The sequence below is a fragment of the Leptonotus elevatus genome, chromosome 15 (genome assembly GCF_054856555.1).
Source record: "Leptonotus elevatus isolate MCC_2025b chromosome 15, RoL_Lele_1.0, whole genome shotgun sequence".
NCBI lineage: Eukaryota > Metazoa > Chordata > Actinopteri > Syngnathiformes > Syngnathidae > Leptonotus > Leptonotus elevatus.
This window is the reverse complement of record NC_141253.1, coordinates 16,192,578-16,219,196: the sequence shown is the minus strand read 5'-3', so window position 1 is coordinate 16,219,196 and position 26,619 is coordinate 16,192,578. Positions and strand designations below refer to the sequence as shown.

Below are 26,619 nucleotides of genomic sequence, written 5' to 3'. Positions count from 1 at the left end.
ATTCATACCGCACATTTGTGGTCCACCAATGGTCAATTACATTACTTTTTGGTAACAACTTTACCTAATCTTGCTACATTGATTTATGTTAATGAGAGAGTTGTCTATACAGATGACATACACAATGTTTCCCAATGCCACTAAAAGCATGTCCCCATATGACGGGGTCACCAATGTGGTGTCCGCCTAAAGAATTTAATTAGAAAGAATGACCAAGGGAACTTCTGAAATTAGCAACTGTGCAAATTCTCCTCGCTCTTTAGATTGTACAATTAGGACTTAGCAAGAAGCATTGGTCTGCTTTAAACACTGTCTTACCAAGGCATTTAATCTACTCTGATGGTCACAAATTATTGGTTGCAGTCTTGTGCTGTATTCTGTCATCTATTTTGTTGCTCTGTTCCTTTGTTGTTTACTTCTTATCTATGCTTTTAAAATCTACCTGCCAATGAACTACAGTCCTAAATTGTTATTTGGCTTCAAACTGGCATATTTACAGGTGGATGTTTTTTAATATGCAATGGCATTTCTTTGAAATAAATTAACATGAGCATTGAAAATGAATTCAAAGAATGTAAGGGGAGTGTGCACACCATGTGTCACATGCCCATATACTGAAGGATTTAAATACATTTGAATATTCAAGGAGTGAATTAAATGAATCTTAACATGCCTACCTTTTCATATAGAAATATATTAGTAATTAATTCCATTGTATTGAGTATTAAATAATATTAAAATTTCTTGAAATGGTAAATTTTTAGGTTTCATTAGCTGAAAGCTGCCATTGTTAACATTATGAGAAAAAAAATATCATGCCGTATTTCACTCTGTATAAAGTGAAACCTCATAATATAGTTTCATTATTTCAATTGAACTAGACAGAAATATACACTAAAATAGGTTTTGCCTACAATATTCTAATTTATTGGATGCACCTTAATATTTTATATTAACAATGAATGAAGGATAAGATGAAATACAACAAATATAGGTTTATATATATATATATATATATATTCTGTTGAAAGTGCACAAAAGTAATTTTTAGTTTTTTTTAAGTCAACCCCTAATTGAACAAAAGCTGAGTCCCTCGACTTGTGTTCACTGTGCAGGTGACTTGAGTATAGAATATGTTTGACACCAAATGTATGTCATTGACAGCAAACACTCACATTGTGTCCTTGTTAATCGAGGTGGTGGTAGTGGTTGTGACAGGTGGAAGAGGTGACGTCTTTGCTTCTGACTCGGGGTGTAGAGGCTGTTGGGGACTGGGTATTGGGGGCTCTACTTCCTTGATGTGACCGAAGGGAAGTATAGGACGAAACAGCGCTCCAATTTTACTCTGCAATACAATAAAAAGTGATTAATAACAAAGGGCATACAGTATATAGACAAATTAGTAATGTATCTCATTATTTATCACCATTATTTATCAAAAAAGCCAATGATGACAATGTTAAAAAAAAAATTAACATGGAGGTAACGTCATTTAACACATACACATAAGGCATATATTTTTTAGTTGTTATAATTACCATTTTTAGTCAGTTCACAATGTTAGCAAAACCAAAGGAGTTAGTGTTTTTTTAAGTGTGTGAAATGTAAATGTTGCAGTTTTAAATAAATAAATCAAATATCTATCATTTCAGTACGTAAACATTTTCTACTTTCGATTTGCATTTACTTTATTTATATGTATTTATTTACCAACGTAGCTCAACGGGTTGCACTTAATATTGCCGTAACCTATCTGACTGCACTCTTTCTAACAAAGCAAAACCCCAAAACTCACTAAAATATCTGAAGCAAGGCCACAAGTGAGCTTTCTCCAATGTACCTGAGCTGAAGGATGCTGCTGCTGAAGTTTCTTGGCTCGATTCTGTTTGTAGTAGTCAAAAATCATGTGCGCTGCATACACTTTCCCCACAGTCAGCTCATTGTCTGAAACAGGGCAAACAGTAGATGGCGCCAGAGTACAACAAAACAAACCACTAACAAACCACGATTCCTTTGTGTGGCTTTCTAAACAAAAATTAGGCTTACATTTGTGTGGCGTCACTAGCAGGTCAACAGTCTTCTGCGACAAGCTGGGCCAAACTCTGTTTAATTCTCTTTTCAGATCAATATCACATATATGTTGTGCTAAGACTCCTGTGAATGCAAAAAAATAATAAATACATTTAAAAATCACATGAAATGGGTTTTATTATTATGATTCACCAAGATCATATGCATCATTCCATCTGCAAATATGCAAATGTTGAACTTCCAGTCTCTCACCAGATGCCAGCTTGATCTCTAGGGCTGTGCGAATCAGGGCCATTAGTGTGGAGGTGAAATGCACTGTGTTGTCATCTGCAATTGGCATGTTCATCCTTACCAAACGCTAACAGGCAGAAAAAAGAGAAGGCAGCTTTGTAAACCCGTAAAATTCACACGCAACTTCTTTTGCAAGACTCTGAATATTAGCTTTATGCGTACAATTATTTGATATTTGAGCTTTAACCTATTAAAAGGACATTGTTCAATTGAACTGTGAAACTGTGAGATGTTTTAAAATTGGGTATGTTTTGACATAAAGAAGTACAATTTAAAGTCGAGAATATTTGACAATAATATGCAACATACTAGATAAACTGCTGTGCTATGATTCTCTCTTGCTAGCTATTGGATGTGCAACAACAGACACTTATTGGTTCTGAGTATGTATAGCTACTGTATATTCTTGGAAAAGCAAAAAATCTGTAGTGGACATAAAAAGTCTACACACCCCTGATAAAGGGCAAGGTTTTTGTGATGTAAAAAAATGAGACCAAGATAAATCATGGGGGAAAATTCCACCATTAACTTATTTGCTCCCAAAAAAGTATAAAACGTTCTATTTTAAATATTGTCATGGTCACAAAAACATATTTATAGTTTTATTTTTATTTTTATTTTTTTATTCTAGAGCATACATAAGGCTTTGATGCAGCCTCTGACCCGAAGAGGTTGTTTAAAGCGATGGTAGTTATTACAAAAAATGGAAAGCAGGTGGCAGAAGTGTATAAGAGACCGACCAGAGCCATGTTGCGAAAAAGCTCTTTTCCCAAGTGTTCTAAACAGATTTGTGAATATTGATGAAACGTAGCTATATTTTAATGCTAATTGCTGCAAAACGGAAAAAGATACAAATATACTTTTTCTTTCCTAATGAAAGAAGAGACTCTAATGTTTCTTTTGGTTGGTTCCATGTTTTTATAGCAATAGAACAGAATATTCTGTGGGCCTTGCAAAATCAGTCAAAATCCAGTAAAACAGCCGGGAGCGAAGGAGGTTGCTTCAGTGAAAATGGCTGTGAGTGAATGTGTTAATGGTCCCTATACAACTCAATTGATTTGTTTTTTTCTTTTTAAACTACGTTTGTGCGCACTTATAACTGGAGATGTGGCTTCAGAATTCTAATTGTAACTGTTGTTAAATAGGAGTCAGTACACACCTGCCACCATTTAAAGTTCAGCTGTTCTAGTGTGCACACAGCATGCAACAGTGTGTAGACTTTTATATCCACTGTATCGGCAATGCCTGACGATAAAAAAAGTGACAGTTAAGAACCTGTCTCTTGTCCAAGATAAATTAAAATTAAACTGTTGGAATGCTAGGAAGAATTCTCATTCAATCTGTCCTAAATGCTTTTCTGTTGTTGGTAGTTGCAAACTTTTTCATAAAGCACAATTATTAGGTGAATTAAAAAAAGAATATTCCCAGGCTCTAACACTTTTAACTGGTTTTTCAACACATTTTTGTGTTGCTTATCATATGTAAGTTGTGCAGTCAAATAACATTCTGAAATATTCTACACAGCCATTATTGGTTTTAATGACCGGCAATCCATGACTTCAGTTTGCGCTGCATTGTATAAATTGGTCATGCAGAATTCACATAGTACAGACATTCGCACTGAGGCAAGGCAAAGTGCTACATGCACATCTGTATATATTTGAAGCATCAGAAACCGTGCAAAAAGACAATGAGAGAGATGAAGTGAAGAAAAAGGAGGTGATAAATAATGAGGAAAATGCCTAGTATTGTGTATGTATGGACATTATTGCACCTGTTTTTGAGAAGCACATTGCAGTAGAGTGCCAGCTGTGGATATGAGTGCCAGATAACAAAACAACACATCATGCAAACGGGCAGGAACACCCACTTATAAAGGAGAGATTCGAAAAGTACCAACAGTAAGCAACCCTGCATTTTGAGTCAAAACAAAAAACAAACGTTTTCTTCAAAGTTCTTATTCTTCAGTTAATTTTTTTTTGTGCCCCAACAGCCTCACTGCTGCATTCTAGTTGTATTGGTACAGTATATGGATTATACTATGTAAAGAGAAAGTAAAACTCCAAATGTAAAAAAATAAAAATAAAAAGACAGGATGGTTAGCAGGGAGTGAAATTACTGTAGTGCAAGGTAATTAAAAAGTGTCATTTAAATGCAATGCAGTTAAATTGAGAACTTCCTCTAAAATACCTTAAGTACCAGTAGCTGTTGTTTAATCATTGAACCCTCGTAATTAACTTTGAGAGATTACTTTATAGAGAAAGAGTACATCTATATACATCTACTTTCAAGTGAGCTGGAGCCTATCCCAGCTGAATTTCAGTAAGATGCAGAGTCCACCCTGGACTGAAACCGTTCACAGTCACATTCATACGTATGGACGATGCAGAGTAGACAGTAAACCCCCCTCCATCGCGGGTCCTAGCTTCATACTATTTCATGGATTTATTTATTTACTTATTTTATACAGCTGAAAACTAATTAGTCTAACTGTATATTGGGTGCCCTGTAAATTCCACTTTTGACCACTAGATGGCGGCACACTTATTTAGTTTGTTGTTTTGAAAGAAGAATAACAAAAATGAAATCAACGTCATGCGCTTTAATCCTGCTTTTTAAGCCTACAGAAAGCGACATTCAAGGTTCATTTTATAATGTACTTCTTTGGGCATGATTATTGATGCATTTGAGATGATAAGTTTGTTAGTTTAGAGGAACGGGTAGCCTATTGTTTACTGTCAATACAGAAGATTTGGTACACTGCAGATTCATATTTTTGTGTATCCATTGTCCTTGCCCTATATGTTTAAATGTTTTTGTATTATTTTAATAATATGTTTGAAGACCTTAAAAATATAAATGTTTTAAAAATTTGCCTTTAGAGCAGGGATGGGCAACTGGCGGCCCTCGGGCCACCTGCAATTCACGAACACACTCTGAGTGGCCCCTTGATTAATTTTCCACTCCAAAAAAGATTTTTTTTTTTAACAAACTCCAAAAATTCTTAAGAAAAATTTTCATGAAAAAAAATCTCTTGAATTTGGAAAAAATAAATCATGGGAAATCCAGGAAAATCCAAAATCTGAAAAAATATTGGAAGGAAAAAAGAAACAAAAATCCACAAACATGCGAATCTAAAAATCTAAATGTGAATATGCAGTTGTTTTAAGTTGCAACATCACCAATCACCACTTGATGGCAGACATGTCTTAGTTGCACTTACACTAGGTTTTATGCTACGTTAAGACCAACCGTGGGGGAGGCGTTTCCGGCGGTGCGATTGCATAGTAGTCAGTGGACTTCGCGCGTGGGGGGGTGTTGTAAGGGGCGCTTTTGCGTGCCAGGCGGCGTGTTTGACACATTTCCGGCGAGCTTTTCGCTACTTCGCCCATTTCGTCGGCATTGGCCGAATTGAACTTTTGCCGCCATCGCGTCAGCAACAGCCAATCGGTATCGAGATAGTCCGCGTCACCAAATACACAGCAGACAAAACACAGAAAGCGGTTGCAATACAGTACACCTATATATTGTGTGCAGATTAGAACGTGGAGGATATCTTAATCGGCTCAGTTTGCAGGCACCCGGAGCTGTACGACACGGCCAGCTACGTGTACCGGGACCGGGCTAAAACGGAGATTGCTTGGAGGAAGATAAGCGTGGAGCAATGCTACAATAAAGTTAGCACCAACCGAAGCGTAAATCCCTCCTCTTCCTCCGTTGTGGCACGGCACGAAACAAATCCCATTGTAGAACCCTGCGAACAAACACACAGGCAGACCAGCGTGTCGTCGCGATATTTTCGGTTCGGTCTGAACGTAGCATTATACTGCTCTATTTTACAAGGTGAAGAGGCCAACTAATTTTTTGTGGATTTGGAATGATATGCTGGATTTTTGTGTATTTTTTTTAACAAAATGAGTTATTGCAATTAATGATGGTTTCTTGTTTAGCAGCTTTGCGCCAACCTCGAATGGTAATTTTCATGGAGGAGAGCCCTTTGCACTGCAAATAAATTGCGGTATGTGGTTATTTTGTTGTTTGCTTCAAACACTTTGTTGTTCGGTTGAGATAGTGGATATGCATATCCATGCAAAAGTGCATTATATAAAAAGGAAATATATAACGAGCACATATTTTGTGAGCATTTTTGTCATACATCAAGTTACGAATTGAGTGGTCTTATGTGGCCTCCCAGAAGCACTGATGAACAATTGTGGCCTCCTCCAGCATTTAAGTTTCCTTTCCCTGCTATAGATTACTTGAATAGTTTTTCTTCAATATTGCCTTATTGAGGGAAGGGTCCAGAACGAAGCTCACTGATGGAGCGGGGTTACTGTATATGAAATGAATGTGTTTGGAATGTGGACTACATGCACAAAACCCGCACAAGCAGAGATCACACAAACTCCACACAGGATGGCGAGAGATTTCTTTTGGAACCAAAACCAAAACTGTGAGGTGGCATACTAGTCACCACTCCAACCACAGATGTCCTTTTTGGATTGTTTCTGATCAAAGTTTCTTTCAGATTTTACTTTTTACTCCATATAAGAAACGACTTGAGATCATCTTTACAGAAAATATTTTTCAAACCGAACATAGTTAAATGTCAACAAACCCTCACAAAGCATGACAATATTATGGGCCTGACGGGAAAACAAGCTCGATCAGCAGCCCAAAAGATTCTGAATGTGACACACTGACATAAAATTGGATGGTGTTTGACAGTTGGAATACCAGCAGTGACTGAACGAGGCAACGCACAGATGAGGGGGGAGGGATTCTACCTTATAGGCGATGCGGGGTGGGCATTTCTTTCCCAAACCTAGAGGAGGGGACATGTCTCGGAGCATCTCGTACATATCACGGTAAGTCATGCGGCCGCTTTCCGCAGAGAGGATAGGAGGAGGAGGCCATGGAGGAAGGAATGGAGATTTCCCATGTGTGAGATGGTACAGGAGTGGGGAACGTTTCATGGTCAACAAAACAAAACAAGAAACATGGAGAGTGGGGAGGGGAAAGAGAAGGGGACACAGAAATCCTTGTTAATAAGATTTCCAGGATATCATGATACGGAATCCTTGTTGGATTGAAGGATTCGGGAATGGATTAGAGAAGGCTCTGGACCTGAATGGAGGGATCCAGTCAATGTTGTGCATTCAGAAGATAGAGTGCATTTTGTGGGAAATGAATACTCCAATGTATAAAGAATTAAATGTGAGATGTTGTTCTCAAAAAGGTCTCCACATTAGTTAAAATGGCTTAACAGGGAAGCCTGCTTTACGTCATTGTGTCTCCATTTTGATTGGATTAATCATCCAGGAAAACATATTGGTGATAATGATGCATTCTGGGTGATTTTATTTCAAGTTTAAAGTTCAGGTCTGGCATGATTTCAGGCCCTATTTTCATAGACAGCCGCCTGTGTGCTCGGCGTAAAAACGGGTGCATCTTCATTTTCGTGCCAGGGCAAGTCTCGTCTACCATATTTGCGCCTCGCTGGGCATTCCGGCGGACTTGCAAATTGGTGACAAAAAGCAGACTGCATTTCAGACTCGCAAAAAGCAGGTCTAAGTGGTGGTGCAGGTGGTCTGAGGCAATTTTGGCGAGACGCAGTCAGAATATTTCGGCGCTTCGCGATCGCGGGTGGAGGATGTCATTGTATTTCATTCATTCATCATCCGCAAGGATGATCTTACAGTTTATCAGTATAAACACACTTTGCGCACGCCAACCTCATACACAAACCTCAGTCAATCAATTTCTGCTTTTGCAATTTCAAGCATTGTGTGCGCCTCTACCGCCCTGATTTTAAAGAGAATAAGGAAAGCCGCTTTGATTGGCCGGAAGTCGTCTGCGTTCCATCATACAACGGCGCAAAACGTCCTATTCAATCTGAGCTAGTCAAGCAAAATGCCAAAAGAAAGAAATAATAAAATAAAAACAAAAATGCTTTTTAAAAAAAACGAAAACTGAAACTAAATTTTTTCGTTTACAAAACCAACTAAAACTATAATTATAGCGAAAACATCCTTCATTTTAGTCTTTGGTAATAATTTTATTACATGAGCCTTTGGGGATGATTTTAAATGTGATTTTACATATATTTATTTCTATATTAACCAGAATAAAGGCATTTGAAAGTGTGCCACACAGAATTGATGTCATCTAGCAACAGCCAATAGAAGGGCACCTTCAACTCAAAACCAAATAAAAACTAACTAAAATAAAAACTCCAAAACTATAATAACCCTGCCCTGCGCTAGACTTGCGCTGAGAACGAAAACAGGGCCCATTGTCTTTGTAGCATAAAATTCAATATAGCTTCTGTATACTGAAATATTATTAGTTCTTTTGTTTAAAAATGAGTGTCAATAGCAATGGTTTTGCACTTCAGGGCTTCATTTATTTTAGACACTGTTCAGGTGACCAAATGTTAACAATTGTCCAGATTCTCTCTGGAGTGTGTGTAATAAATTTGTAGCACACATCTGGAGTGATTTAATTTTACACTGTGCATTGTGGCTGACCTTCCTGTGCATTTGCATTTTGCACAAGATTAAATTGCAGATCTCAAAGTCACTATATTGCCTTTAAAACTCTCAGAAGCAAATGATAAATATTTTAAATGGCAGTATTGTGTTGGAGTATTCATTCAACATGCCCTCTATCTCCTAATGCTAAAATACAGTAGCAGTAACCAACAGTGGAAACAAAGCGCACAAAGCTCATAAGTCTGCATTTGCATGAGTGTAAAAACACAAGAAATGTATTTTTAACATCATATTTGCTGCCTTTTGCATGAGCCTGACTTGTGGCGTTGTTTCTTAGACTTGCCGTGGTTAGCTGCATGCTGGTTAGTAAGGGATCAATGCATATTTGTATGCATGTGTGCCCATGTCGTTCTCTGGCAACAGACATTCACAGTCCAAATCATTACAGTCCCTCTGAAAACAAAAGGACTGTGACTGAGTGCAAACCTTATAGGCCACCCTGTTTGGACACTTCTTCCCCAGGCCCAGGGGAGGTGAGATAAAACGCAACAATTTGTACATATCTTGATAGCATATCCTTCCACTGAAAAAGATAAGACATGATCAATGATGTTAGGTTAGTGGTCATCTCATGCTGAAGAAAAATATGTACTTTATATACTTAACAACAGGTCCATTTGTTTGCCATTTTTTATTTGAATCCTTTTTTTTTTGGGGGGGGGGGGGGTTAAGTCAAGTTTAGTTGCATTTACAAGATCTCACAAAAGCTTATAAGTTTCGTATCTGCAACGTGACTGCCATGGGAAACTTTTCGGCAGTTTAAAAATCTTGCCAGGTATCCACAGCAAAAATGGCCTGTCATATTTGCCTATCCCATCTCCCGCAAGATCATCACATTTTGACCAAGGTGGCCTGAAATACTGAAATGATAATCAATGGCCTCCAGGAATATACAGCAGATATAAAAAGTTTACACACCCTTGTTCAAATGCCAGGTTTTTATGATTACAAATAAAAATGAGACCAGAATAAATCATTTCTAAACAGTTTTCAACATCAATTTGAACTGCAACCTGCACAACGCCATTCAAAAACATCTTTAATCTTTTTAAGGGGGGGAAGTAAAAATGAACTAAAATCTTATAACTGGAGTGTGGCTATGTTTAGAACTAGCCAATTACATTTAAACACAAAACGTTAAATGTGGGTCTGCACACACCTGCAACCATTTAACTCATGTGATCCCAAAAACTTATAAATACGTTCTATTTTAAATGTTTTAAGTGTCCCAAAGATGTATTTATATGTTTTCTAATGTTCTTTTCCCCTCCTGCAGCACAGCCTTAATCTAACGATTCAGCAAGTTTTGCAGAAGCCTGATAACAATCCTGATCATGAATCAGGTGTGTTAGTGAAGAGACACATGGAAAACAAGCTGGATAGGGGCTCTCAAGGACCGAATTTGAGCACCCCTGTGCTAGAGCATACAGAAGGCTTTGATGCAGCCTCTCAACTGTACAAAACGGTTGAAGCAATGGTAGTTATTACAAAAACAGCCAACAGGTGGCAGCAGAGTAGAATATATCAACCAGGGCCAATTTGGAAAAAGCTGATTTACCCACAGTTCAAAGCAGATTCGTAAATAATGATGACCCTTAGCTATATTCTAATGCTAATTGCTGCAAAACGGAAACACGGCACAGAAATATACTTTTTTTTCCTGATGAAAGAAGAGACTCTAATCTTTCTTTTGGTAGCTTCCATGTTTTTATAGCAATAGAATAGGATATTCTGTGGGCCTGGCAAAATCAGTCAAAGCTCAGTAAAACAGCCAAAAGCGAAGGGGATTGCTTCAGTGAAAATGGCTAGGAGTGAATGAGTTAAAGTGCCTCTGATGAACCCCTAATACATTTCAAATGTTCTAGTAGGCTTTTCTTGACATTTGTTTTCTTTCTAGCAGACGCCTCTAGGGTGTGTGCTAATGGTTTATGATTACTTCTACCTCATCGAAAGTCTCGACTCTAACTAATTAAAAACAGCCTCAAAGCATGATGCTGCAAAAGGTATGGTGTTCTTTTGGTGACGAGCAATGTTGTGTTTGGGTCAAGCAAACCAACAGAGAGGGTGTGCACACATATGCAAACATTATTCATAGAGGTTACTTTAATGTTGGAAAATATTTTTAAATCATTGAAACCTGTCATTTGAACAGGGGTGTATCCATGGTAGTTTAAAGCTTTAGGACATTTTTACAAACCTGTTGAAAATCTTACCATGAGTGTTTTACACCCATTTATTCCATGCAGGTAGGGGGGGGAAAAACAATCAACGCCTTTGGGACAGAGTACACACTTGATGTGTGAATATTATAAATCAAAACACTTGCTTGATTTGAGTGTTATAATTGCGCAATTTACATGATGCTAAAACACAAAATAAGGTCTCACTGACAGCACATAATTTACAGTTACTGAATTAAATAAGAATTTTAAAAGAATATCTCTTCAATCATGTCTGTCAGAAGATGTCAATTTTATAGCTCCCAAACAAGGCTCAGTAAATCCTTAGAAGAAATCTACTGAGCCTTAGGTCGGATGAGTCCTCAATCTATCTACTAAAATATGTCAATTAATCAGGGTGAGTGTGGCAGAGAGCAAAACTTGTATTGTCACACTAGTGGGAAAATGTCTTCCCTTCACGCTACCATGAATCCGTGACTGACTAACATCTTTAGAGGCACTTGGTTTAGCAGTGAGGAGGGCGACGTTTGCTGGATTTACATGCATCAGGCGCGCCGGCTGAGGGCTTGTCAGCCTTCTCAGTTGGCACAGGGCTCAGGCTGCCATTCACCCCGCTGCTGATTCTAAGATGGGATTTTTTTTCCACACTAAATGACATCGAATCATTCAGCTGGAACACTGAGATTCTCAGCAAAATGCTCCATTGAAGCGCAGCTCTACAATGGAGATCAAGTGAAGGCAGCACCTACCATGCAGCAGGGTCATACTCTGCCCATACGCGGATGAACTCATCCAGGTGATGAGGACCCAAGATGGAGGCATCCCTGGTCAGATACTCAAAGTTGTCCATGATGACAGCAACAAATAAGTTTAGCATCTAGTGAAGGGAAATCAAATGTGTGAAAGCAATCAAAAAAAGGTCATGAGTTAGTGTTTTACATTACACAAGAGTACTGACCAAGAAGGAGCAGAGAAAAATGAAGGAGACAAAGTAAAAGTAGGCAAAGTCGCTTCCACACTCTTTCCCTGCAGTTCCTGAGAGTTTGTCACATGACCGATTACTGAGACATGAAAGCATAATTTCATGCCATGCTTCACCAGTGGCACTCCTGCAAAATGCATAACAAATACAATGCAAATACACACACTGTGAACCCTGTGCAACATTTATGATTGTGTCAGCATGTTTGGAGTATGAGCGTGTGCTCACCTGAAGAGAAGCGTTAAAGCCTGGAAAAAGGTCTGGAAGTTGTTGTGGTGATTTATTGCGGTTTCCTCATTCAGCTCGATGTTTCCAAACACCTGTAACAGGAGGGAATCATCTTAACTCATTCAAACCCAAAAACGGGTACATTTGTTTGTTAATACTTTGCCCTTCACTCCCCAAAACATATTTATACGTGCCTTAATTTTATTTTTTTTATGCAAGAGCACACAGAAGGCATTGATGCAGCTTCTGACATGAAGATGTGGCCTAAAGCAATGGTAGTTAGTTATTACAAAAAACGGCCAGCAGGTGGCAGCAGAGTATAAGAGATTAGCCAGGGCCATGTTAATAAGCTGTTTTTCCCAGTGTTTTCTAATGTTTATTTTGGTTGGTTCAATGTTTTCATAGCAATAGAACACAATATTCTGCGGGACTTTCAAAATCAGTCAAAATCCAGTAAAACAGCCGGGAGCGAAGGGGGTTGCTTCAGTGAAAATGACTGGGAGTGAATGAGTTAAATGGGCAACACTGCTTTTAAAGTTGTTTTCTGAAATTTTTAAAAATGTGGATCATCGTGGATCTATTCAGCATTGTAACTTTTAATACTGAAGGCCCTATTTTGTTGACCCTGTGTGCTTGACGTAAAAACGGGCACATCCATGGCCTGGGATGCCTTGTGGGGGTTGTGCTTGCTTTGTCCTGGCCGGGGCCGACGGCTCCCCTCTTTGGTGGAGGTTTTCATGCATGCCAGATCCACCACACCAGCATCTATCGAAATTCAAACACAATCTGCTTCGTCCTCTGGTCGCTGAAGCGGTAGAGGCTGATGTCTGTGGATCTCACTCTGCTTCATCTATCCTTCCTTCCTTTCCTCAGTCTTTCCTTTGGTCTCTTGAGGTCTCCCTAATTTGTTGGAATTTAGATGTTTCTGGGGTTGGTGAAAGATTCTGGTTGGTAACCCGGTGGGTAGTAGGTGCTGGATTTCACTTTCCTTTCTTTTCTTTGATCCTTCCTTGGGTCTCTGACAACCTCACGACTCTAGCTGGATTCTGAAGTATTCGGTTTAGGTGAACGGTATGGGATTTTTAATAGGTTTTAGGTGAATTAATGAGTACACACTCACACGCACGCACACATGCACACACACACCCGCACATTCTCACGCACATACAAAAAAAGAAAAAGAGAGGAAAAAAGAGAGAGGGAGCAATGATGATGACATGTCGAATCAGTAAGATTACCGAATGAACAATACTGAGCTCTCTCTAAAAAATTTAAAAACAATAAAAATAAAATAAAAACGGGCACATCATCATTTTTGTGCAGTGGCAAGTTTAGTTGAGCGTTTGTGAATTTGATGGATGCACTATGCCTCTCTGCCGCACCCCCAGCGCATCTTGCAATTTGGTGACCAAAAGTAGACTTGATTTTAGACTCGCGGGTCTAAATGGTGGTGCAGATGGTGGACATCTTGCAGTTAAACAGTGAGTCAATTTCGGCTTCTGCAATGTAAAGCATGTCTACGCTTCCACCACCCCGATTTTCATGGGAACGAGGGAGCCGCTTTTGATTGGCCGGGAGTCCGTTGCAATGCATCCCACAATGGTGCAAATACCCATATACACTCAATTCTACCTGTGCGAAGGAAAATACCAAAGGAAAGAAAACTCTAACCATGCACACAGTTAGATTGTGCTTTGCGCTAGACTTGCACTCGGCACGAAAAAAGGGTTCTGAGTCTTATTGACGACAACTTAATCTAAAATTAAAATAGGGCAAGAGACCTTGAGTATTATAGCGCAAAACAATTCTGGCGTTTTTAATTGATTGTTTGAAGCACAATAAAGAAGTTTATATATGTCGTTGAAATAAAATTTTTTTTTAAGGAGTCTGAACAGCTATGTGACACACTGTAAGTGCAGCAAAAACCATTTTGTTTTAAATATGTATTGTACTGTTTCGGTTATATAAAAAGGTGTGAATATTTATCAACCTCATTATATCTATTTCCCTCTCAAAAGATTAAAAAGAAAAAAAAAATACAGATAGATCATAGCCTAGGTCATATGAATGAGGAAATGTGTTGATCTCAATGGTTTCTTATTGGAGGATAAAGAAAATGAAGAGGAACGTCCAAGCCGACATGCAATCATTCTGTCATGTTGGCGTCTAGTATGCAACAACTCACCTGCATTCCGATGATGGCATAGATGAAGAAGAGCATTGCAATGAGCAGGCAAACATATGGCAGGGCCTACAAACACAAACAGATGGAACATCACACATCTACATAGTACTACACCTACAGAGTACAATTGAGTACAAGGTTCTGATTTTCTGTCTCCATTTTACAGTTATACCAATGCCAACACTTTTGTTATGCCCCTTTTTGCAACACAAACAAATCTGACTGACTCTGCAGGTTATGAGAAGCAACCTACTGTATGTACCAGTCTTGTTTTACAACCTCAAAAACATTCAACCTTACCTGCTTGGATTCTTTTAAATATCAATTTAGGAAGAGGCAAACATTTGCTGTAATTAAATAGCCACCTTTTAACACTGCAGTTACTGTCCATTTTCGTTCTGCATAAAAGCTCTCACCACTGACATTAAACCGGCTATAAATTCTCAGCTGGAGCCTGGCGTTTTGCATTTATCTTGACATGTCTTCAGGGATTTATAACTGAAAACCAACATCAAGTGAAAATCCATCTGCAGCCTTGTCAGAGCTAGTTTGTAACTTTTTATAGTAAACAGAGTTTACAGTGTGCCTCTACAACCTTTTTAGCCTCCTGTTTCTCGGATACTTGTGATGTTTATCTCGAAATAAATCACAGTGCGTAAAGAGCAAATTTTCTTATCTTTAGGAATAAATACTCGCCTGCATTATCTGCATTTTGAACGTTTAGCTATAACTCCATACAATCTGCCTTGGGTTTGTTTGTTTACCTTGAAGGACTGCACAAACGTCCACAACAAAATACGAATGGTGTAGCCCTGCCGTAACAGTTTGATGAGCCGGGCCGCTCGGAACAGCCTCAGGAAGCTCAAGTTAATCATCTTGTCCTGGAGGAGATGAATGGGAACAGGAAAACGTTCACTGAGATACAACCTCAGGACAAACGGCTTTCCTTTCATTTGTAAAGTGTGCATTACCTTCAAGCTACTGAGAATAATATACAGCAAATCAACAAGAACATATTTTTTTAAACCAGAAATTGGGAAGCCAGCAAATGACAAGACCGCATATAAGCTACATACCAACAATGTATGTGTTGAAATAAACATTGAAAAAAACATTGTGCATGGTAAATTTTCAAATAGCTGTGCAAAATATAAAAGCACGATGTTAATACTATTGCTATCTTAAAAATAGATAAAGTAGATGATCCAGGGAAACCATGGAAATGACATACAACTTACATTTGTGCTTGAAAGTTTACACACCCTTGCGGTATGTAAACTTATGACCACAACTGTAAATGTACAAAAGCTAAACGTTGCTTAAAGATACAAAAATGCTATGAATTGTCACCAAAATTACATATACTCCTAGTGTATGTAAACTTTCAAGCAAAACTGTAATTCACCTCATTAGCACCATGATTGTTAAGGTCATTGTAGGTGAGATTACTTTATTATAATTTTTTTTAAAATACAATATAACCAGAGCTGGGCATTACCTCAATACTGACGGAAGGTTCGTCAATGACCGACACCCGTTTTGTTGGTGAGTGATGGGACATTTTGAAAATTGACGGATTAACACAGTTTTTTGTAATCTTCAAAAACCAGGTCAGTACCGACTGACAGACTCCCGTTTCATATTTATTGGTTCAACTGTATGCCACACACGGCGGCATTTTCACCGTAGAGACAGAAAATAATGTGAAAACGCCGCAGGGAAATCCATGTTTTCAAGTTAGGTGAGCTTAGCGAGTGGCAACGTAAGATGCCTGCCATTGGCTTCACTTCTCACTATGGCAGCTTTAGCAGCCCAGGTTACTGTACGTCCATAACTTTGTACGTGGAAAAACATGGCGGATGAGCAAAAGCTGTTGTAAAGAGCAGTTTTTTGTACTTCCCAATTCTTTGTTTTCATTTAAATATGTGTAGACGGTTTACCCCAAACTTTGTTCTACTTCTATTGTGGTGAAATGTGGTTCATATGCCTTAGACGCTCATCGCTGCCTCCTATAGTCTGGGAGAATATAGACTACAGCGGAGGTAACCAATACAGAAAATGAAAGGCTGCAGTCCGCAAATAAACTTAGAGGAGGAGGAGAACTCTAAAACTGCAAAATGTAAGAAAATCTAATTTTTAATACTTAATTTGAGGTGGTTATGTAACTGAATAGTTTTTTTTTATTTGAAAAATATTATTTCAAGACTCACCGGTTGATCACAATAAGTGATGGACCAGTGAAATTCACTAATGGTCCTAAAATAGCGATGATGGAAGTGTGGTTAAAATAATGACGGATTGACAATTACAATTTGGTTCTGCTTGAAACAATGTCGTGTCCTGACCGTTGACGAATGACGGACCATCAAAATTCATTGACACGCCCACCTCTGATAGTAATAATCAATCAAACAACTGTTCAACATAACATTGTAGTACAAAACTCAACATCATCCACTAGTCAAAATTAGACTATAAACAAAACCAAAATTATTTTAGCAAGCAGTGTTCTTAAATATTAAAGCTCACTGATTACATTTATCAAATTGGGATCCATCACACCGTCATCTCTCTTTAGTCTCAGCAATGTGTCACATTAAGAAAACTTGACTTTTTCAAGCAAGAAAAAACAAACCACTGGAAGGAAAAATGAAAGAATCAGCAGCCAACAAGGAAAGCCACTTACCGTCTGTGTCAGTTGTGACACGAGGGGCAGAGGGCACAGGCGCCAGGAAAGACATAGCAGATGATGGAGAAAGTGACAAGAGAAACAGAGAAAGGAACGTGAGAGAAAAGAGACAGAGCACAGACCAACAATCACATGATGAGGAAGGCACACAAAGATAGATCTGACACATAGAAAGCCACAATAACCTGCCTCAGTCCTCCATTCCATCAATTGGCCCATTACGAGCATCAGTTCTCAAGTAGCTGCCTGACTAGAGAAAGCCATACAGTAGTAAATAAATGTTGGACACTTTTTATCATTAGGTGGTCGGGAAGGTCTAAGTTATAGAAAACCTGAACCATGTGCTATTTGATTCGTTCAGACTCATGTAAAGAAATGCAAAGCTGAATTTTGATATTTTATTCAACATGTAAAAATTGCGTAAAAGGAAAAGTGTGTATTATAATTATATATAATTGTTTTTATTATATAATAATTTATTCATTAAAAAAACACTATTAATTTCAATAGTATGCAAAAAATATGTTCAATCATATCAACATATATTTTTTCAATCTAATCTCTAATAGCCAATCGCCATTATTACATAGCTTGTTTACCTCCGCTTTGCTTTCGCTAGCTTCTCCCATTAGCCTCTTGTTAGCCGCTCCAGTTACAGCGAGTTCTTGCTAGCTTTCGCTTGTTAGCTGCTCACGCTAGCTCCTGCTTGGTCACTCCAAATAATAATTGCTAATAATTGGTGGTAGGCTTGTGATGTGTAGTCTCTCTGAGGCACTGAAGTTCGCTAGCTTCATAATCGTTGTATTCTATTAGTTCAGCACTCGATGGCACTAAATTCTACACACTATAACTTTTAGGATCTAGAACTCATTATTGATCACAAATGTACCTGGTTATCTACCACTTGCGAACAAACAGACACAGCACATAACGCTCATGTTGCCGTTGAGGGATTAGTGAACGTGAGGCAGAAGTCGATGACGTGTTGCTCTTACCTTAATCTCTGTCACCAGGATGTCTGTTATGCTTCCCAACACAGTCACAAAGTCAAAAACATTCCAGGCTGCTTTCAGGTAATTCTAAAACACAAACAAGTTCCGTTAAATCTAAAAAAATATATAATAATAAATATAAAAAATATCACATGGAGTCTACCATCTGCAGAATCTAACAGCTAGCTCGCAACTGCAATCCTTATGATTCTGTTCTTGAAACATGCATTAGGTTCTGTTAGAGTGTCATTAAAATAAAAATAGTCAACTTTTATATGCAGTGACTAGCAAATGCTATACAAAAGTAGAGCCTGGCGTCATAGATACGGTTCCTAGAGGGAGCGGCTGAGCGTAAGCTGCAACAAAACAGGTGGAGGTAACTGGTGTGTAAGAAAAGCAAATTAAGAAATGGAACTACGCTTGAGATGAAACACCTCGTGTCGACCAGATGGCTCCATGTGGGGAAGGCAATGTATTGTGTCTTTGCATCCTTGCCTCCATAGCTGTGCTTATTGGCATGAGTGTTTTTACGCCTTTGCCTTGAATTAGAAACCTGAACTCAGGATTTTACAATAATATTTCCCTAAGTAGTACTTTGTGACTCTTTCCTAATTTGCTCAGTTTTCGTAAGATTCACCACTAGAGACTGCAGATCAAAAAGAGCTGATGAGTTTAGCATTCTTTGGGGTTTCAGTAATTTTTACAGTTGAAACAGAGAAAAATGTTGATTAAAAATAAATAAATAAATAAATAAAAATTGAGTGTTTGCCGAGTGCAAAGGAGCACATTCTCACCAGTGGACCAAAGGCAATAATCTTAAGGATGCACTCTAGAGTGAAGAGGGCAGTGAAGACGATGTTCAAGTATTTCAGCATGGACTCGTATAGGTCCGGTGCTCCATAAAACTGAGGAGGAAAGGCAAAAGGCACATAAATGGATGGTGGCTGATGAAAGATTTCGAGGAACAACTAATGTGCTTATAATCTGCAACATTACAATGCCCAGTGGTGCAAGGAGAGAATGGAGGGTCCTCGATCTGAACTTAAACTGCAGCAATTTGTCCAAAAAATGTTGTGATGTATGCACTGCCTAGTCTGGTATATTTTCAAATGCTTCACTCATGATCCTTTATCCCAGGGCTCTGCAATGGATGATAGTCTGCGTACATAACTTACAACATAACTGCAATAATGGCAAACTATCACACTAGAAATATTACACATTAGAATACAGGCTTGTTCCGTTGCTAAAAAATAAATCTCAGTAAAACAGCCAGACATTATTTCTTGGTTGGGTTTAAAAATAAATAAAAGTATCAATAGATCTGTTGTTGCATACGTATATCAGTAGTTCTTAACCTTGTTGGAGGTACCGAACCCTTTTCAGATGCACATTCACTGAACCCTTCTTTATTTACACCCCCCCCCCCCCTATCTTCAAATTCAAGACATACAGTAGGTATGCACTTATTCGTCGTACCACTTTTTTCCCTTTTTTTGCTTGACATAATATGAAGGATTACAATAACAAAAAAGCACGCGACATACCATCACAACAGCCTCAAGTCGACTACTGAGTGCACCAAATTCCCTGCTGCACAGATAGGCCAAGCAATGTAGTGTGATTACCTGCAGCCAATGATGGCAAAAGAGGGCGTATCATCATGAATAATTAGAGTCGGGTGTGTTTCTTGATCTCTGCCGAATCCCTTTAACAGACTCACCGAACCCCCGGGATTCGATCTAACCCAGGATAATAAACACTCATATATGTACATATCAAATTGATTTATGTGATGATTTTGGCAGATTATTTTTTAATCACCCTGCAAGTTCAAATTTCAGAATAAAATTTTTGAAAGCAGATTTCAACTCCTGAAATTTAATTTGAATATTTTCAGAGTTAGTCAGTTCTCAGTTTTAGAGACAAGTTGGTGCCATGTTCCTTTTCCTCGCTTGTCACAGGAAACACTGACCTTCAAACAAAAGGAATTTGGGCACTAGTAGTCATTTTCACTTACAGAAGAGATTTCCCCAAAAACTGGACTGTTAAAATTTTGATATCAGTGATAGGCCAATTTTGCATTAAATATATTTAAAACATCAATTTTGTTATGTGGCTGTATAGCTCAGTGGTTAGGATGGCTGGCTTTGGTTCCATGGTACACTGGTTCAAATCCCTCTCATGGAAAATTATTTAGTCAACTTTTCACTGGGACCCAGCTGTGCAGCCCAGATGGTGCTCATTCACCAGCTCATCCCAAACCCATGTGGGTTTTAGCTAGGGCCCATATGAGGCCCACCTTGAGCCCAACTGGGCTTGCCCACAAGGGGCCACTATGAAATCCCTAGCCAAAATTAACTGGGACCCAGATGGGACCCATTCACCAGCCCATATCCAACCCACATGGGCCCCACATGGGTGTGTTGACAGGTCGTGACTATTGTGACATAATCTTTTGTAAATCTTTTTTTCAGGGCAGCTCTAGTCTTACGTTTGTGCAATGTATTTTTTTCTTTGAAGAATTATAACTCACCTTCATCATCAGCACCACAGTGTTGAGGGCAATTAAACTCATAATAGCATATTCAAATGGAGGCGACACCACAAATTTCCACATCTTATACTGGAAGGACTGCTTGTTCTCCGGCATGTATCTTGTCAGCGGCTTGGCATTTATGGCGAAGTCAATGCAAGCCCTCTGATAATGAGACACAACACAAATTCTGTGTAATTCTTTTGAGCAGAAGGGGCTTTACTCCAACCAGCATAAAATCAATCAGAATTTAAGACCAAGAGAGACAGACGGCTTGTCTCAAAATATGTTTTTAAGTGTTGTTATATAATAAAAATGAGGAAAAAAAATGAGACTACAAATGCTCTGTGATCACAAATAATTAATGTAAAGACAAAATGAGCCTCAATCAAACAAAGTCACTGTGTAGCGGCGACGGCAGAGCATAGAACCTCAATTTGCAATTTGGTTTTTGTTCAATTCTGACAGCCAAATTCATTTGTCTTGAAATGTTTTTCCCATGAAGCATTTATGACACAAGAGCAGTGTGCCTTTAGCAAAGCATGAATACTACAGTCGAGACATGAAAAACGGTTTCTCATTGCATGTAGACAAGCATATAAAAAACATCATTCTCATACCTCGTTCTTTTCCAGGCTACACTCAGACATGGCTTTGTCTCCCTGCTCTTGAAAGGTGATGATAATCAAAGCCACAAATATGTTGACGAAGAAGAAAGGGAACACCACAAAGTACACCACATAGAAGATGGATGTCTCCATCCGGAAACCTGGGCTGGGGCCCTGGTCCTCGTAGGTGGCATCCACTGAGTGCTTCAGTACCCTGAAAGAGAATAATGAGATTTAGATTGATTGAGCGAAGACTGCTTTATAATCTAAGAAAAAAAATACCAGATGAGTCTAGGTAATTTTCAATTAATGACTAATCATTCCTTACATTTTCAATTAATCTGTTGCCCGTCACAAAAGGAGATAAGCTAAACTCTCACTTATGAGTGCTTACTTACTTTCTGACTTATGCAAATTGAGTAAGGCTTTAGACAGATAACAGACACATTGATTGCATAGCACTTTAATTCATACAGTACAAAGTAGGCATGTAATGGCAAAAATTCAAAATACACTTCATGATGATATTGCAGAGGTGGGCATTCCGTCACGCCTGATGGACGGCCGTTTCTCTAAAGAATGATGAGAACCTTAAAAAACAAAAAACAAAAACGACTGAGCGCCGATGGAAGTGGTCCGTCAGTCCGTCAATAACTGACACCCGTTTTGATGACGAATACCGAGTGACAGACTTACAGACAGTACCGATGGTATGCCCACCTCTGTTTGTTGGTTCTAAAATAGTGGTGACGGAATGATGACGGAGGTGTGGTTAAAATATAACATCGGACTGATAAATACAGTTTGGTTGGGCTTAAAAAAATGACAGACTGGCGATGACAAATGATGAAAAATTGACCCGCAAAATTGTGTCAAATGTCCTCTAATGATATAATTGGGAAAAATAAAAGAATGTTTGGATCAATTTATAATTTGCACGAGATAAAGGCAGTCAATAATGTGTGGTCTAACAAGAAGACAGAAAACCCAATATGGAATTGGAGCTTGTCACTGAGACTCCAATTCTAATCACTTTGTCACCAACTGATTCTTACAGCACCTCTTTTTAGAACCTTCAACTGGGGTACCAACCACAATATTATATCTCAAGGGCAGAACTGTAGTATGTCATGAAAGTGAGTACACCCGTCACATTTCTGCATATATTGAATGTTATGTTTTCATGGGGCAACACTGTAAAAGTGACACTTTGACACAGTGAAAAGCAGAGGTGGCAAATCCAGGACCCGAAAGTAAAAACCCTGCCACTGTTTGGTTTTAGCCTCAGGTGCTAGCTAGCTAGCTCCCTAGCTAGCTCCCATGGTGCTCGTTTACCTTCTAGGCAGCTAGCTAACTAGCTAGCAACTGAGGCTAAAGCCAAACTGCAGCATGGTTTGTACTTTCTGGACCTGGATTTGCCACCTATGGTGAGAAGTAATCAACGTACATGTACTGTTCACTCACAATAACTCAAAATAGAACCATTAATAGATAGACTGCTGGCAACAAAAGTGAGTACACCCCTAAGTGAAAATACCTAAAGTGTCAATATTTTGTGTGGACAGACTTTTTTTCCAGGACTGCCTTAACCTTCTTGGGAAAGGAGTTCACCTGAGCCAGTTTGCCACTGGAATCCTCATCCACTCCTCCATGATGTCACGGAGCTGGCGGATATTTGAGACCATGTTACTCTCCTTCACTATTTGTTGGAGGATGTCCCAGAGATGTACTCATACAGCTCCAGAACATGACACTTCAACCATTATGCTTGAATGTAGGCAAGGTACAGGTGTTACTTACTCTCACTCCTCACCTGGTTGCTGCTATATACACTTGATACCATTTGAACCAAATTACTATTTACTATTACTACTATACTATTACTATACATTACTGTTCATACAGGAGTCACTGTACATCGACAGTCACCACTTTGGTGAAAAATCTGACAATGAAAATGTAGTCAGACAATGTTTCAAGTATTCCAAAGTTCACCAGAAGGAGCTCAATTGAACTGCATTCCTTTGTGATAATTTTGCTCACTGGCGAGCTGGTGTCGTAGTTACTGTTGGTTCAGACTTTCACATAAAAATATATTCTAACAAACAAATTTTTCTCCTGGTTTGAAGTGATTGCATTGCCACTGCCTATTAAGTAGAGTTTGACTTAAGGTGATCGTGACAACTGTAATTAGGTAAATTGATTACTTTTTCCATCATGTAACTAAAATCAACAAAAAGGCTAACAGCCGTAGGTGGTTCTTGATGGCGGTGATGATTATGATGAATGTATTAATTCGGGCACCGACTACACGATTGACACAGTACATTTGGACCATTGATTGAATCATAAACACAGGAAAAATAAATTGGATTTCATTTCGTCTCCATGTGCTCACAACTGGGCAGAACTAATGTTAAATATGTGAATCACTGGTTTCTACTTTGGTTCTTGATCATGAACAATGATAATATACAGTGTGAATATGATGATTATCCTGACTTACAGAGGCCAGCCCTCTCCTGTGGAGACGGTGAAAAGCGTTAAGAAGGCCCAGAGAACGTTGTCGTAGTGGAACTCATACTTCTTCCACTCTCTGGGCTGAGCTTCCACATCACGTCCACGTTCCACTTTGTCATAGTCCAGAAACTGTCCCCTTGGAGAAACGGGAGAAAATAGAGGCTTCGTTCAAATCAAGAAAGACAGGAAAAAAAGAAGGAAAAAGCAATTCTGGCTCATGATGAAGATTGCAGACTTTGAATTAGAGTTTGCCTTTCACACAGAAAACACAGACTCTTAATAGTGTACCTACCTGCAGTCTTTCTCTAGTCCCTTGGACTCATCAGTGCAGTAGAAGAATTTGCCTTTAAAAAGCTGCACAGCGATAACAGCAAAGATGAACATGAAGAGGATGTAGACGATGAGGATGTTGAGAACATTCTTCAGGGAATTTACAACACAGTCGAACACAGCCTGCAAAATAGAAAACACAAATGTCAGTAATAAGGAGGCAGCCTGGATGCACGGGACATTTAGTCCATCAACGTTTGTCCTCTGAGTTCTGCTAAGCTTGTGTTGGGTGTTTTGTGAGATTAAGTGCTTTGCGTATACATTGTGACATCTGCGCAATCCAGCTCATAAATGGTCTTATGCATGGATGATCACAATCACATTTTTTATATAGAATGAGCCAAGTATATTTCTCCCGTCTTCTAACAGCCCGCCCATCATTCTGTTATAATTTCTTTTTTTTATAAAAAAAAACATATTAGCCTGCCAGCCTCCATTTTGCTTAGTCACTCTTTTCTAGTTACTCCTCTGAGCTTCAAGTCTTCTATACGAAAAAAAAATATTTCAGCATTCACACATTGGAGCGACACTGTCATGTGAGTGTTATACGATGTAGACCAAAACAGACTACTTTTAACAAGACAATCCACACAGAAGCTACAGTAAGTAATAATTTGCCTCATAGCATAAATCCATCCTGAGCCGGATATCTACGATACTTCAAGCTGAAGGAAATGGAACAGACAAAGATGTGGTGAGATGATAAAGAAACCAGGCTAATGAATGAAGGTGCTTACCCCAACATTTGCAAGGACACAAAAAGTAGCTTCAGCACAATGTGCTACTGATTGTTCTAAAAAGTAACTATTTAAAATTCATACATATATCTTACTGAAATGTTGGACTTTTCCCTGCATTAATTGAAAATGTTGACTTTTCAAATCATTTAACATGTTTTGCGAACGAGCACGGAGAAAACATGCAAACTATGCACAGGAAAGCCTGAGTCAAGGTTTGAAGGTAACATTTTTAATTTGTATTATTTTCTTCTTTTTTCACGTTCAAATAAACTCAAACTCAGGACCTCTCAACTGTGAGGCAGATTTGCTAACCATGCTGCACGTCTGGCATTTCACTCAGAGATGACTATTTGTAACATTCAAATTTAATTAACATTCCAGTATATGTTGCAAGAACTCTGCAGGTGAATTCCTATATTCAAACTCATAACAATATTGAAAGAAAATAAAACAGCAGTCATCCAAACAGAAAGCCACACCCATATTACAGCTATTAGCGTCTCTCCAGAGATGATCTTGTTGTGAGCAAAAAGGCTTTGCCAGAAAGCCATAGCATAGCATAGCATAGCATAGCATAGCATAGCATAGCATAGCATAGCATAGCATAGCATAGCATAGCATAGCATAGCATAGCATACCACAGAGTTGGACCATAAATTATAGAATATGTCTTGATTGAGTATTCAAATATTGAATTTCCAGAAAAACTGTACCTTTGTGGAAAATGTTGAAAATGTTTACACACTGTTGAAATCAATCATGTGTATACTCCAAGTTGTTAACCCACACACACACTAGCGCTGCCAGTTCTTGCCATTTGCTTTGTCCTGAATTAGCTTGCTGAGTTACAGATTGGGTTACTGTACCTTTAGTTTAGGCAGACGTTTAATGGTTTTGAGTGGCCGCAAGACTCTGAGGACCCTCAGGGACTTAATGGTGTTGATGTCCTTGCCCTTTGTCCCTCTGTGGAGATGGAGAGGACAGGAAATTTGTGAGATGCTGAGTAACCCATTACCATTAACCCTTTCACGCCTCCATCCTCTTACGTGTGGCTGACTGCAGTACATCAAGTAAATACTACAAACAAGGCGGACCTGCTTATGATCTGTTAGTAGCGAAATACAGTTAAGTGAGGGTTACACAATGTTATTCTACAGCAACCAGGAAGATTTTACATTAGCAGTGCAAAGTCAATTTGATGCAATAAGTAATTTGTCACAACCTGGAGACATCCATGAAATCCTGCATGCAGTGTTCATATTCATATTTCAAAGATATTGTGTACAAACTTTTTTTTTACTAGACATTGTCACTGCTTGCAAACACTGCTAGTAAATGATATTGTATGATTAGACATTTGTACCACTTTCATGCAAGAATGAGGTAACACTCCAATGGTAGCATTCACTAACACTTTAGCCAGGTTTCTGTAGAACAACATCGAAATGTTGAGGGCAAAAAAAACAAAAAAACAAACAAAAAACTAGAGTAGAGCAAAGAATCAACCTCTTGAGGTTGAGGTAAAAGCTTCTTTGCAAGAACCACCACCATGAGTCTTTGGTTAATGCTGCACCTTTAATGTTCTAGTTGTGTATGCGCTGATCCTGATAAAATTGTGTACATCTGAACTTTATCTCACTCAAAGACTGATGTTAGCCAAGAACAGTGGGGCAGAGCAAGATGTAATTTAAAATTACAGTCACACATGCATTTATTGAGCCTGATTGAATTTTCTCATCTGCAATTCAGATGT

The 26,619-nt window shown here is 38.7% G+C and overlaps 1 protein-coding gene across 9 annotated transcripts in view; it reads right to left on the bottom strand.

Moving 5' to 3' along the window:
- cacna1bb (calcium channel, voltage-dependent, N type, alpha 1B subunit, b) overlaps positions 1-26,619 on the bottom strand; it is a 173,467-nt gene that overhangs the window by 13,928 nt on the left and 132,920 nt on the right. For 7 of the 9 annotated variants that reach the window (XM_086096608.1, XM_086096606.1, XM_086096609.1 and 4 more), the window contains 17 exons: positions 25,733-25,829; positions 24,089-24,249; positions 23,783-23,932; positions 21,289-21,490; positions 20,669-20,833; positions 18,927-19,037; positions 18,136-18,219; positions 15,216-15,332; positions 14,452-14,517; positions 12,267-12,358; positions 12,015-12,165; positions 11,806-11,933; positions 7,110-7,206; positions 2,284-2,389; positions 2,047-2,154; positions 1,841-1,944; positions 1,176-1,345 (listed from right to left, as the gene is read on the bottom strand). In XM_086096608.1, the coding sequence (XP_085952734.1) occupies positions 1,176-1,345; positions 1,841-1,944; positions 2,047-2,154; positions 2,284-2,389; positions 7,110-7,206; positions 11,806-11,933; positions 12,015-12,165; positions 12,267-12,358; positions 14,452-14,517; positions 15,216-15,332; positions 18,136-18,219; positions 18,927-19,037; positions 20,669-20,833; positions 21,289-21,490; positions 23,783-23,932; positions 24,089-24,249; positions 25,733-25,829 (2,109 nt within the window). Of the gene's footprint in view, positions 1-1,175; positions 1,346-1,840; positions 1,945-2,046; positions 2,155-2,283; positions 2,390-7,109; positions 7,207-9,302; positions 9,400-11,805; positions 11,934-12,014; positions 12,166-12,266; positions 12,359-14,451; positions 14,518-15,215; positions 15,333-18,135; positions 18,220-18,926; positions 19,038-20,668; positions 20,834-21,288; positions 21,491-23,782; positions 23,933-24,088; positions 24,250-25,732; positions 25,830-26,619 lie in introns of all 9 variants that reach the window. The other 2 variants (XM_086096607.1, XM_086096614.1) reach the window with 1 other exon arrangement.